At 37.0% G+C, this 14,189-nt stretch overlaps 1 protein-coding gene across 4 annotated transcripts in view; it reads right to left on the bottom strand.

The window, feature by feature from the left end:
* The window catches only part of LRCH2 (leucine rich repeats and calponin homology domain containing 2), a 104,201-nt gene that overhangs the window by 14,074 nt on the left and 75,938 nt on the right, over positions 1-14,189 (bottom strand). For all 4 annotated transcript variants that reach the window (XM_027534012.1, XM_027534013.1, XM_027534014.1 and 1 more), the window contains 3 exons: positions 10,750-10,798; positions 10,555-10,671; positions 979-1,023 (listed from right to left, as the gene is read on the bottom strand). In XM_027534012.1, the coding sequence (XP_027389813.1) occupies positions 979-1,023; positions 10,555-10,671; positions 10,750-10,798 (211 nt within the window). The remainder of the gene's footprint in view (positions 1-978; positions 1,024-10,554; positions 10,672-10,749; positions 10,799-14,189) is intronic.

Below are 14,189 nucleotides of genomic sequence, written 5' to 3'. Positions count from 1 at the left end.
GTAAATCGTGAATTGAGGCTGATGTGGGAAGCCGAAGCTTGATCAAGAAGAACCCTGAATTTACTATCTAAGTGATGAGGAGACAGAGAAGGTTTCTAAGCAAAGGAATGGCCTGATCATATTTGCGTTCTTTGAAACAATCATTGGCAGCAGAGAGGAAAACAGATTGGAGAAAGGGAGAAGATCAAGTATGCTATTGCAGTAGTACAGGCCAGAAATGATAAGGGCTTGTGCCAGAGCAGAAATGCAGATGGAGAATGTATTCAAAATATTTCTGTATTCAGAAAAAAAAAGAGAGTAGGTTTTGGTAACTGATTAGATATTGAAGCATGCAGGACCAAAGTGGATTAAACATAAAAAGGAACAAAGAAAGCATCCAAGCGGAACCTCTAACCTACAGTACAACACACACTTTTTGGGTGATTCCATATCTTAAAATTAAAAGAGCTTTCAGAAGTCCTCCCAAGTATTCAACATCATATTAATTACCAATCTGTCCAAACAAAAGTACATAGAGTTACTTAAGTATTTATGGTGATGAGACTGTATCATTTCAAAAATGCCAGGCTGTTGTACAAGTTAAAATGATGAGGTATAAAAATTTACAGTAATGCTCAAACTGTAGAAATCTAATTTTAAATGTTAAAATAGTATACAGAGTTGTGAAAAGAGATTAATAAATTTCAAAGGAAAAATCTCAATTGACCACCATGCTGATTTAAGATAAAATATGCAAAAATTTTAATCACAGTTTCAATATGAATGTTAATAAAATTCTAAGACCAAACTACTAAGAACATGTGGAAATTATATAATCAAACTAATAACAGTCTAATCATGCTAATTTTTTTATTACTGGATAAAACCCATGCATTAAATCAATAAATAACAAGATGGATTATCTTTTACTCTGATTGAGCCAATTACATATGAAAATAAATGTTTTAAATAATTACTAATATTACACTCTTTTCTCACCTCATTGTTTTCATTGCCACTTGAACTCTTCCTTGATGATTTATACTGAAAAAAACACATAAAACACATACTTTATTTTCCCTTGGACATGAATTCTCTAACTAGTAAAGTATATATGAGGTTTATTCACATTTTGATACTTTTAAATTATCTAAATTATATGTAAAATGTAAATTTTATGTAAATATCTTTAAACTGTTTAATTTCATAATCATTTTAAACAGTCCTACTACTTACTAATAGCAAATACAAATAGTACTTTCTACATGCAAGGCATTGTTCTAAGTACATACATCAAGTAACATTTATTTCCTAAACCAATCTATTTCCCATTCATTCAGGTTTGCTGAGTCTTGTCTTAAATCCTCCTTTTTCTTAATCCACTATATACAAAACATCAGATCAGTTCTTTCTGAAAAGCCTCTCAGACTTCTGAATTCTCTCAGCTATTAAACTATTAGTCTATTCTAGGCCTTATTACCTCATGATTAGTTTGCAATCTCACCATTCAAAAATGTCATTCATTTTTAAGAAACCTACTGATTTTAGGTTAAGAAATTCTACATGACATGTATGTATTGACTATACAATAATAGTAACAGTGATAATAGCTAACTTATACTAGTGCTTACTATTAATATATACTTGGCACTGACTGAAGTGTCTTATATGTATACACCCACTTAATCTTAACAACTCTGAGGTAAATACTATTATCTCCATTTTATATGAGGAACAGAGGTAATATGCTTAATATCACAAGTGCTGGAATGTAAAAAGTGCTTTTACTAGGATCAATAATCAAGGAAATACAGTTTTGACACATAGCATCTGGTCCCATCACTTCATGGGAAATAGATGGGGAAACAGTGGAAACAGTGTCAGACTTTATTTTTTTGGGCTCCAAAATCACTACAGATGGTGATTGCAGCCATGAAATTAAAAGATGCTTACTCCTTGGAAGAAAAGTTATGACCAACCTAGATAGCATATTGAAAAGCAGAGACATTACTTTGCTAACAAAGGTCCATCCAGTCAAGGCTATGGTTCTTCCAGTGGTCATGTATGGATGTGAGAGCTGGACTATGAAGAAGGCTGAACGCCAAAGAATTGCTGCTTTTGAACTGTGGTGTTGGAGAAGATTCTTGAGAGTCCCTTGGACTGCAAGGAGATCCAACCAGTCCATTCTAAAGGAGATCAGTCCTGGGTGTTCTTTGGAAGGAATGATGCTAAAGCTGAAACTCCAGTACTTTGGCCACCTCATGCGAAGAGTTGACTCATTAGAAAAGACTCTGATGCTGGGAGGGATTGGGGGCAAGAGGAGAAGGGGACGACAGAGGATGAGATGGCTGGATGGCATCACTGACTCGATGGACGTGAGTTTGAGTGAACTCCGGGAGTTGGTGATGGGACAGGGAGGCCTGGCGTGCTGCAGTTCATGGGGTCGCAAAGAGTCAGACACGACTGAGCGACTGAACTGAACTGAACTGAAAGTTCTTCTGATTCCTCCATCACAGAAATTTTCCTGCAAATCAGTGGTAGATTGACCTTTTTCAAAACACTAACTCTTCTATTGGAAAAACACTAATTTTCCAATTACGTCCAAATTTCTCTGCTGGCATTCAAGGTTCTATTTAATGCCCCCCACCTTTACTTATGCAGAATTATCTTCCATAACTCTTGGAAAAACAGATAACCTACCTGGTAACTCAACCACAAACTGGAGGATGAACAGCATCAGGGATTATAAATATAAGACCTAAATTCCTCTAGTGTCTCTCCTGTGGCTTACAAAAACTATCAGTAATCTACCAAGGTGTTCTTTGCAGCCAATCCCAGACAAAGCCTCAATACACTTTCAACCCAGTGTTCCAGATAGCCATTGAACAGAGCTGGCATGTGTGAATAAACCTATTTTCCACCCTTAAGCATGATGTCACTGATGGCACTTGTTCTATTTCAATAAAAGAGTAACACCTGGAGAGTGAACACCAGGACCCCAAGATAGCATCAGTCACACTATTGAAGGAGAAGAAACTCATGGACGTCAAAACAGAGGAACTGCCCAAGCTTGTTACTGCTGCAGGATTTCACCTCTAAAGGCACTGTTGAAGAGTTTCAAAAAGGTTTTCAAAAAGGTATTACAAGCATGTCACTGGAGTTTCTATGCTTACGTGCTTTTCAACTACTGCCTTTCTTAAAAGGAACTCAAACATGAGCAGTTATACAAGTACCCACTGAAGAGGACACAGTCTGCATTCCTGACCATGACTACCTTTGCCCAACAGCCCTGATCTTTACTGAATCCTTTCATATTTTAATTGAGAATTAACACCTGATAAAAGATGACTAGTAGAAAAACAAACCAAAAACAAAAGAATGACATTTTAGTAAATAATAAGCTAAATAAGTATGGGGAAATACATACAGAAATTTGTATGCAGGTCAAGAAGCAACAGTTATAACTGGACATGGAACAACAGACTGGTTCCAAATCAGAAAAGGAGTATGTCAAGGTTGTATATTTTCACCCTGCTTATTTAACTTATATGCAGAATAGATCATGCGAAATGCCAGGCTGCATGAAGCACAAGCTAGAATCAAGATTGCCAGGAGAAATATCTATAACCTCAAATATGCAGATGACACCACCCGTATGGCAGAAAGTGAAGAAGAACTAAAGAGCCTCTTAATGAAAGTGTAAGAGGAGAGTGAAAAAGTTGGCTTAAAACTCACCATTTAGAAAACTAAGATCATGGCATCTGGTCCCATCACTTCATGGCAAACAGATGGGGAAATAATGGAAACAGTGACATACTTTATTTTCTTGGGCTCCAAAATCACTGCAGATGGTGACTGCTGCCATGAAATTAAAAGATGCTTGTTCCTTGGAAGAAAAGCTATGACCAACCTAGATAGCATATTCAAAAGCAGAGACATTACTTTGCCAACAAAGGTCTGTCTAGTCAAAGCTATGGTTTTTCCAGTAGTCATGTATGGATGTGAGAGATTTATCAATAAAGAAAGCTGAGCACTGAAGAATTGATGTTTTTGAACTGCGGTGTTGGAGAAGACTCTTGAGAGTCCCTTGGACCGCAAGGAGATCCAACCAGTCAATCCTAAAGGAAATCAGTCCTGAATATTCATTGAAATGACTTATGCTGAAGCTGAAACTCCGATACTTGGGTCACCTCATGTGAAGAAGTGACTCACTGGAAAAGACCCTGATGCTGAGAAATATTGAAGGCAGAAGGAGAAGGGGATGACAGAGGATGAGATGGTTAGATGGCATCACTGACTTGATGGACATGAGTTTGAGTAAACTCCGGGAGTTGGTGATGGACAAGGAAGCCTGGCGAGCTGTGGTCCATGGGGTCACAAAGAGTTGAACACGACTGAGTGACTGGACTGAACTGAACTGAAGTCTGGAGAAGGGTATGGCAATCCACTCTAGTTCTTGCCTGGAGAATCCCATGGACAGAGGAGTCTGGCGGGCTATAGTCCATGGGGTTGCAAAGGACACGACTGAGTGAATAACACACACACACACATACACACACACATGCTAATTAAGTATATACTCTTTGCATTGGAGAAGGAAATGGCAATCCACTCCAGTGTTCTTGCCTGGAGAATCCCAGGGACGGGGGAGCCTAGTGGGCTGCTGTCTATGGGGTCACACAGAGTCGGACATGACTGAAGTGACTTAGCAGCAGTAGCTGTGGCAAGTACTGTTTTAAGCACTTTACATTATTCATTAAATAATTAATTATTCATTAAATAATTCAGTAGCTACAATAATCTTGTGAAGGAAGATACCAAAAGAGTCATTTGAAGATAAAAATAATAAGCTCAGCAAGATTAGGTAATTTACCAAATTTACCAAAGTCACTCAATTAGATATCTAAGTGAGAACTGGAACCAAAGTGGTTTGATTTCTGAGGACAAGGCTCTTAACCACTATGCTATACTCTCATTCCTAAATCCTAAATGATTAGTAGGGATTTTTCAGGAATAAGGAAATGAGCATGCTCAGAAAGAGGAGAGCACAAAGGAAAAAAGTTCAGCCTTGGAAAAAGTCAAAGAGTTGCTAATGAGACTGTGTCAGGCAATAGAACTTAGGTAAAGATGGACATGATGCTTTTAAAAAGTCCATATTTTGTTATTGCTAATGGGGAGCCAATAAAGAATTTTAAGCCAGGGATTTCTCTACAAACTGTGAAACTAGAGAAAGCAGAATCATTAAGAAGTTATTATTAACACAACTGCCCATAAAAGAAAGAATATGTGTTCCAACACAAGGAAGGGCAGTAGATATGGAGAAGAGGTAATGAACTGGAGAAAGATGTATAGTTAGCATTCTGGTGAACAAGTAGGTGAGGAGAAAGAAAGAGAGCAAGATCAAGGAAGACTGAGGTACAGAGCTTAGAAAACTGGATGGGTAATACTGCTATTAACTAAAATAAAGAATAGAGAGGAAGAGCAAGTTCCATGGTGGTGGGATGGGACAGGGAGACACGATGAATATGAAACACATGGTATCCAGACAATTAGAAACACAGGTACAGAGACAAGTGAAAAAAAGTTATGAGATGTAAATTTAGACCCAGGAGAATATGAGACATCTGAAATCATAAAAGCTTCAGAGAGAGTAAGGAAAGAGGATGAGACCCTAAGAGCAAGTAGGAGAAAAATCAGAAGAAAAGTTAGCCAGGAGTATCAAAAAGAAAAAAGAAGAATCAGGGAAGGAAAATGAGGAAGAAACCAAGTAAAGGGTTTTGAGAAGAAAGATGTCTCATCACTGTCAAACGCTGAACTGAATTTTGCCGTTAATAGGTATGTTACGCTCCAGTGAGGCTATTTCAGAGAAGGCCATGGCACCCCACTCCAGTACTCTTGCCTGGAAAATCCCATGGACAGAGGAGCTTGGTAGGCTGCAGTCCATGGAGTCACTGAGAGTCGGACACGACTGAGCGACTTCACTTCCACTTTTCACTTTCATGCATTGGAGAAGGAAGTGACAATCCACTCCAGTGTTCTTGCCTGGAGAATCCCAGGGATGGTGGAGCCTGGTGGGCTGCCATCTATGGGGTTGCACAGAGTCAGACACGACTGAAGTAACTTAGCAGCAGCAGCAGAAGCAGTGAGACTATTTTAATGGCGAAATGGAAGTAAAAGCTGCACTGCAGTGAGTTAAGTGAAATGAAAGTTGCTCAGTTGTGTCCGACTCTTTGAGACCCCATGGACTATAGCCTGCCAGCATCTTCTGTCCACGGAATTTTACAGGCAAGAATACTGAAATGGGTTGCCATTTCCTTCTCTAGGGGATCTTCCCAACCTAGGGATTGAACCCAGGTCTCCTGCATTGCACACAGATTCTTTATCATCTGAGCCACCAGGGAAGTCCAAGAATAATAGAGTGGGTAGCCTATTCCTTCTCCAGGGGATCTTCCCAACCCAGAGATCAAACCGGGGTCTTCTGCATTGCAGGTGGATTCTTTACCAGCTGAGCTACCAGGAAAGCCCACAGTGAGTTAAGGAGTGATCAAAAACTGCAGATCTAGAAAAGGCAAGTTTGGTCCCAGAAGAAAGCAAAGAAACAAGGCAACAGCTGAAAAGGGAATCAGGGATAACAGTAGAGGTCTGAGCACATTTATAAGATGGAAGGTAAAGAGACAGGACATAGAAGAGTGAGCAGATAATTGATAAAGGAAAGAAACAGAGGATGATGCAGTCAAAAACTCGATGAGACGTGTATTATTGTTACTCAAGTACTATTCTAATTTAAAATATCCATTATACACAAAAACTTAGAAAGATATTTGTTTTGCATTACTGTACATATTTAAATATCCTAAAACCCAAATCTGAAAATATACATAGATTTAAAGTATTCTGTAAGTCCAAATTCTTACTAATTCACCTCAGCTATCCTCAGTTAATATTAGTTTGAAAAACTGAAGTTTCATTAATTCAAAATTCAAAATTCAAATACTATACAATAAAGGCCTATTTAAAAAACAAAGATCAGTTTGTTCATCTCTGAAGCTCATATTAACTTCACAGAAAAGACAGTACTTGTGCACAAACTTACTCAGAACAAATCAATTCACTTCACAAGCCCAGCTGGCTTCCCTATTCTGGTACAGTTAAACACAGTCAGAAAAAATATTTTCCTTCAGGTTAAGCCTAATTAAACTATCGTACTATATTTACAAAATTAAATAAGTATTCTAAGAGTCATAATGCTTTATCACAAAAGTAACGAGATACATTTGAAGACAAATATATATATGGCATTTAAATAAATCAAATAATCCATGTTGATGTATGGCAAAACCAATACAATATTGTAAAGTAATTAGCCTCTAATTAAAATAAATAAATTTATATTAAAATAAATAAACTATGTTAAAAAACTAATTTAGAACAGTTATCTAGTGTTTTTAACTTTATTTAAAAAAGAATCAAATGCATTTAGAAATTTGTATTGTCATTCCATTATTTCATTCCAATATTTCATGATGAAATATTCCATCATTTCATTACAAGAAATGAAAGCTTCTAATTTACATTGAACATTATCAACAAAAGGTTAGATTTTCATCCTTTGTTTATATACTAACACATTTCTCTAAGATTTTTTTTTAAAGTAATGTATTTTCTGGAATACCTTTACTTTGAGAAATGCAGTGGTTTTATTTCAGCAACAATGACATTAAATTTTATTTACTAGAATAGTAATCTAAACAAGGGTGGCCAAGAGTCTAAAAGTTAACATAACTCTCCTACAATGATCTACTTACTCATATAGTTTGACCTAAATTATCTTCTTACTCACATTATCTGGCCAATTATGTTGAAACATTTTTTAATTTCGTCTCAGGGGCTTACCTGAAAAACATACCTCCCCAAACCAGTCCCAGCAACTAAGAAACTGGAGAGCTAGAGTTTACACACACACATTTTCAATAAATCTCCTAAATAACAGCATCATGAATAATTTACCATGGGACACAAACAAAGAAATCCTGTGGTTCAGTCATTTATATATGCTGGGGTAAAGTTGCACAAAAGCTCTATGTTTCATAACAAAGCAAGTTAAAGGAGCCATCACTGAGTGAGTTTAGTGATAATTTGATATATATCTCTAGAGTAGTATACATTAACTATGTATCTAAATTAAGTTCAATATTATATCTTATGAGTAAGCCTTTTAATTCCTGAGGGATAAGTGATTAAAAGAAATTTTCTTTTTGAAAGAAAGATACTTCACAGAAATCGATGATATTTTAACCATGAAAACACTGGCAAATCTGAACAACACTTTTGACTTCACTTAGTAGTATCTCAGGAGAAGGCGATGGCACCCCACTCCAGTACTCTTGCCTGGAAAATCCCATGGACGGAGGAGCCTGGTAGGCTGCAGTCCATGGAGTCGCTCAGAGTCGGACACGACTGAGCGACTTGACTTTCACTTTTCACTTTCATGCATTGGAGAAGGAAATGGCAACCCATTCCAGTGTTCTTGCCTGGAGAATCCCAGATGGGGGAGCCTGGTGGGCTGCCATCCATGGGGTTGCACAGAGTCGGACACGACTGAAGCAACTTAGCAGTAGTATCTCAATTTTACAGTTTTTTTAATATCTTAGGAAAAAATTGTTGACATTCAATTTCTTACAGTGTCCTAACACTGACATCTTCTGACTATTGAGGAGAACTACATATCTGTTTAAAACATTTCCCAGTACTTGAAGCTTATCTTTGCACCTACTTTATTAACTATAGTAGAAATTCACATTTGTTGAATGATGATTATGGACTCTTCAAATATTATCTTATTTGATCCCTTAGCAACTTATAAAATGGTAATATTATGGAAGGTATACTTAAGCCATAGAAAACAAAATATTAAACAACAAATTATTCTAATTAAATCAAACAACTATTTTTTAAGGTTCACTGAGGCTTATATTAAGATTTTTATTGAGAGTTTTACTTGAGTTACAATAAATTAAAAACACAAAAGTGTTCATTTGGTATTAGGCTATCCCAGTAGATCAACAGGCAGCACAGCACAGGCTCTGGGTTCAATGAACTCAGACGTTTGTTACCCTAAGTGACCTGGAGCATATTACTTAGCCTCTCTGTGCCTTAATTTGCCCATCTATAAAGTAAACATGGTAATAAACGTACTTACTCATAGGGTTGTTATAAAGATTAAATGAGTTGATATTTGTAAAGTAAGTACTTAGAACAGTGCCTGGCACTTACTAACTGCCATATATAAGTATTTTGACAAACAGAATCTGTATGCTTTTACTACACTAATGATCAAATAAATATCAAATCTCTTTTATTAGTTAAAAATATTAAAATTTATACCACATCATCAGTTACTCATCAAGTTTTATCTGTTAACAAATTTCCTTTAGTGCCTTTGTTCAAGTTCCATAAACAAAAAAAGGGGACTTTAAATTAATAAATATCAGAATGTAAATATAACTGCAGATTTGTAAAGGGTATTGACCAGGGTTCTACCTAGAATGTCTTTCCCTTTTTCCCTTTGTCTTTTATTTCTTCATTATCTCTCATATTGACCAGGTAACATGAGGCTCATTAAAAGGATCCAGTAATTATTTGTTGACAGCATAAACTTACACAGACTAAGACATATAACATTTTTGTTTTGGGCGTATGATACTACTTCCAAATATATGTTACACATACATAAAAAGAAAACTGATCAGTGTGCATAGAGATCCACTTTTATCAAACTGATAACAGCATGAAATAAGAACTATGTACTTATATATGTATTTATTATTAGACAAAATTAGATTTGGGGAAACAGAAAAAGTCCACAAAGACAACAACATTTGCTGAATAGAGCAGGAACTTCTTTTCACTGTTCATTTGAATCAGAAATTCCAATAACAAATTCAAGAGTACTCCAATTCTAATGACTGGTCACTACAAATACAGCAGACCTGAATCACAAATAGACAAAAAATATTTCAATGTTTACGAAGGCGTATGCAATGAAATTTCATTAAAATCCTGCTAACTAGAAATTTGAGATAATTCAGATGGCCTGAGCCTTTAATTGAGACAAAACATCATCCTAAGAAATATATTAAGGTAATAAGAAAATGGGGGAGAGGCTTTTTAGAATTATATAAATGGCATTTATTTACATTGAAACAGTTAAATGCTAATTGTGAAAATGTGTCAACTCTATTGAAACAAACTCAATGAAAGACCTTTTTAGGCAATTCTTTTAAAACATTATTACATATAGCTACAACAATCAGTGTAGTAAACATTCATATTTCTTGTAAAGTATCTGGAAAATCACAATTCACTCTGATCTACTCTTAATTATTTTGAATGGCTGAAATTTTATGGAAATAACTGGATCATATAATTATACCACATGCATGTAGGAAATCAAGATAAAATAACACATTTACTATATTTAACTAGAGAGTTATATTCTGTCATATTGATGTAAAACAAAATGGGTAAAATCAAAACTAATAATTACAAAGTACATTTTATAATTGAATAAAGTACCTTTAAATATTCTTTTCTAATCTGTTTGCTCCGCCTCCTTTCTTCACTCTGCCAGATTATAGGGTGAGATTCTGGCCATTGCTGCCCATCTGTTTGATCCTTTTGATTTTCTAAGGGCTGTAACAAGATAATTTATTTTAATGAAATAAATGAGAAAAAAATATTAGATATAACAGAAATTTAATTTCTTCTTACCTGCCATATGAGGGGTGATAATGGTGAATTAACTTCATCTGCTGAGACACTAAAAAATTAAAAATGGCTTATTATTTAAAATATTTAGAATTACTCTTAGGTATACATTTTTAACATTATAAAATTATCAGTTTTTTCTTTTTACCAGAAATCTAAAGAATTTACCCATGCCTATGCTTTGAACTAATAACATAAAACTTTTACAAACCGTATTCAATTCTGATTAACTTATGCTCGTTTAAAAAACATCAAAATGCATTTATTATTTAATAACACCCTATGCATAGAGCTACTCTAAAGACTTTTGAGCCCAAAAGAAATGTAGTATCTGGAGATATATAGTCAAAAATATTATAGGATATTTATTATATTAATTCATTACCAAAAACTAAAAAAAAAATGCAATTTCTTTAGATGATCTGCATGAAACTTCAAGTGACCTAATATAATTGGAGTTCCAAAATAATATATGCTATGTGATAGGAATGATGAAGATAAATAAAGACTTCAAAATTTCAAATTTCATGAAAACAATAAACACACAACACACAAATTTGAGCACAATGAACTCCAAGCAAAAAAAAAAAAAAAGACGAATACTACAATAAGATACATCACAATTAAATTAAAAGCAAATGATAAAGATAAAATATAAAAAGCAGCCAGAGAAAAAAAATACACATTAGGCTCAGTAAACTGACAAGAGAGTTCTCAAAGGAAACACTGCAATCCAGAAGACAGGAGAAAAACCTCTTTAAGGTACCAAAAGAAAACAAAATTCTCAAATATATTCTCATATATATATATGCTAGTATAAAATTCTCATTTGATAACTTTGTTTTGTATACTAGCAAAGATATCTTTCAAAAATGAAAGTGAAATACTCTTTTATGGCCACACCATGTGGCTTATGGGATCTTAGTTCCCTGACCAGGGGTTGAACTAACCACTGGACAACCAGGGAATTGTCAAGACGTTTTAAAACATTACAGAAACTGAAGGATTCAACATCAGCAGACCAGCAGTAAAAGTAATGTGAAAATAGTTCTTTCAGATAGAAGGAAAATGATATGCATGGAAATACAGAACTACACAAAGGAACTAAGGCTACTGGATGGTAACTAAAGGGGTAAAGATAGAAGACATTATTCTGATTAAATCTCTTTAAAGAAAAAATTGACTAAAGTAAGAATAATACCCATGTAAAATACACAGAAGAACTGTACAACAAAGATCTTCACGACCCAGATAATCACGATGGTGTGATCACTCATCTAGAACCAGACATCCTGGAATGTGAAGTCAAGTGGGCCTTAGGAAGCATCACTACGAACAAAGCTAGTGGAGGTGATGGAATTCCAGTGGAGCTATTTCAAATCCTGAAAGATGATGCTGTGAAAGTGCTGCACCCAATATGCCAGCAAATTGGGAAAACTCAGCAGTGACCACAGGACTGGAAAAGGTCCGTTTTCATTCCAATCCCAAAGAAAGGCAATGCCAAGGAATGCTCAAACTACCGCACAATTGTACTCATCTCACATGCTAGTAAAGTAATGCTCAAAATTCTCCAAGCCAGGATTCAGCAATATGTGAACCATGAACTTCCTGATGTTCAAGCTGGTTTTAGAAAAGGCAGAGGAACCGGAGATCAAATTTCCAACATCCGCTGGATCATGGAAAAAGCAAGAGAGTTCCAGAAAAACATCTATTTCTGCTTTATTGACTATGCCAAAGCCTTTGACTATGTAGATCACAATAAACTGTGGAAAATTCTGAAAGAGATGGGAATACCAGACCACCTGATCTGCCTCTTGAGAAATCTGTATGCAGGTCAGGAAGCAACAGTTAAAACTGGACATGGAACAACAGACTGGTCTTAAATAGGAAATGGAGTACGTCAAGGCTGTATATTATCACCCTGCTTATTTAACTTCTATGCAGAGTACATCATGAGAAACGCTGGACTGGAAGAAACACAAGCTGGAATCAAGATGGCCGGGAGAAATATCAATAACCTCAGATATGCAGATGACACCACCCTTATGGCAAAAAGTGAAGAAGAACTAAAAAGCCTCTTGATGAAGGTGAAAGAGGAGAGTGAAAAAGTTGGCTTAAAGCTCAACATTCAGAAAACGAAGATCATAGCATCTGGTCCCATCACTTCACGGGAAATAGATGGGGAAATAGTAGAAACAGTGTCAGACTTTATTTTTTGGGGCTCCAAAATCACTGCAGATGGTGATTGCAGCCATGAAATTAAAAGACACTTACTCCTTGGAAGGAAAGTTATGACCAACCTAGACAGCATATTCAAAAGCAGAGACATTACTTTGCCAACAAAGGTCCGTCTAGTTAAGGCTATGGCTTTTCCTGTGGTCATGTATGGATGTGAGAGTTGGACTGTGAAGAAGGCTGAGCACCGAAGAAATTGATGCTTTTGAATTGTGGTGTTGGAGAAGACTCTTGAGAGTCCCTTGGACTGCAAGGAGATCCAACCAGTCCATTCTGAAGGAGATCAGCCCTGGGATTTTTTTGGAGGGAATGATGCTGAAGCTGAAACTCCAGTACTTTGGCCACCTCATGCGAAGAGTTGACTCATTGGAAAAGACTCTGATGCTGGGAAGGATTGCGGGCAGGAGGAGAATGGGACGACAGAGGATGAGATGACTGGATGGCATCACTGACTCGATGGACGTGAGTCTGAGTGAACTCCGGGAGTTGGTGATGGACAGGGAGGCCTGGCATGCTGCGATTCATGGGGTCACAAAGAGTTGGACATGACTGAGGGACTGAACTGAACTGAATATCCCAAGTCCGGGGTCGGGGCGGCAGCCGAGAGGAACTACCCCGTGTCTGAGGTCAGGGGATGCATTCGTGAGTGCCAGGCTGCGACTGTGGAGGAGCAGCTGAGAGGAGGTACCCCAAGTCCAAAATCAGGGGCGGCAGCTGGGAGGAGCTACCCCACGTCCAAGGAGCGGTGGCTGCGCAGGCACAGGAGGGCCAAGGGGAGCTACTCCATGTTCAAGGTCAGGAGGGGCAGCAGTGAGGAGATACCCCTCATCCAAGGTAAGGAGCAGTGGCTGCACTTTGCTGGAGCAGCCATGAAGAGATACCCAAGTAAAACGGTAGGTGTTGCAAGAGGGCATCAGAGGGCAGACACACTGAAACCATAATCACAGAAAACTAGTCAATCTAATCACACTAGGACCACAGCCTTGTCTAACTCTATGAAACTAAGCCATGCCCAGTGGGGCCACCCAAGACGGGCAGATCATGGTGGAGAGGTCTGACAGAATGTGGTCCACTGGAGATGGAAATGGAAAACCACTTCAGTATTCTTGCCTTGAGAACCCCATGAACAGTATGAAAAGGAAAAATGCTAGGATACTGAAAGAGGAACTCCCCAGGTCTGTAGGTGCCCAATATGCTACTGGAGATCA

The sequence above is a fragment of the Bos indicus x Bos taurus genome, chromosome X (assembly GCF_003369695.1).
Source record: "Bos indicus x Bos taurus breed Angus x Brahman F1 hybrid chromosome X, Bos_hybrid_MaternalHap_v2.0, whole genome shotgun sequence".
NCBI lineage: Eukaryota > Metazoa > Chordata > Mammalia > Artiodactyla > Bovidae > Bos > Bos indicus x Bos taurus.
The sequence above is the reverse complement of the archived record's forward strand: the minus strand, read 5'-3'. Positions and strand labels throughout refer to the sequence as shown.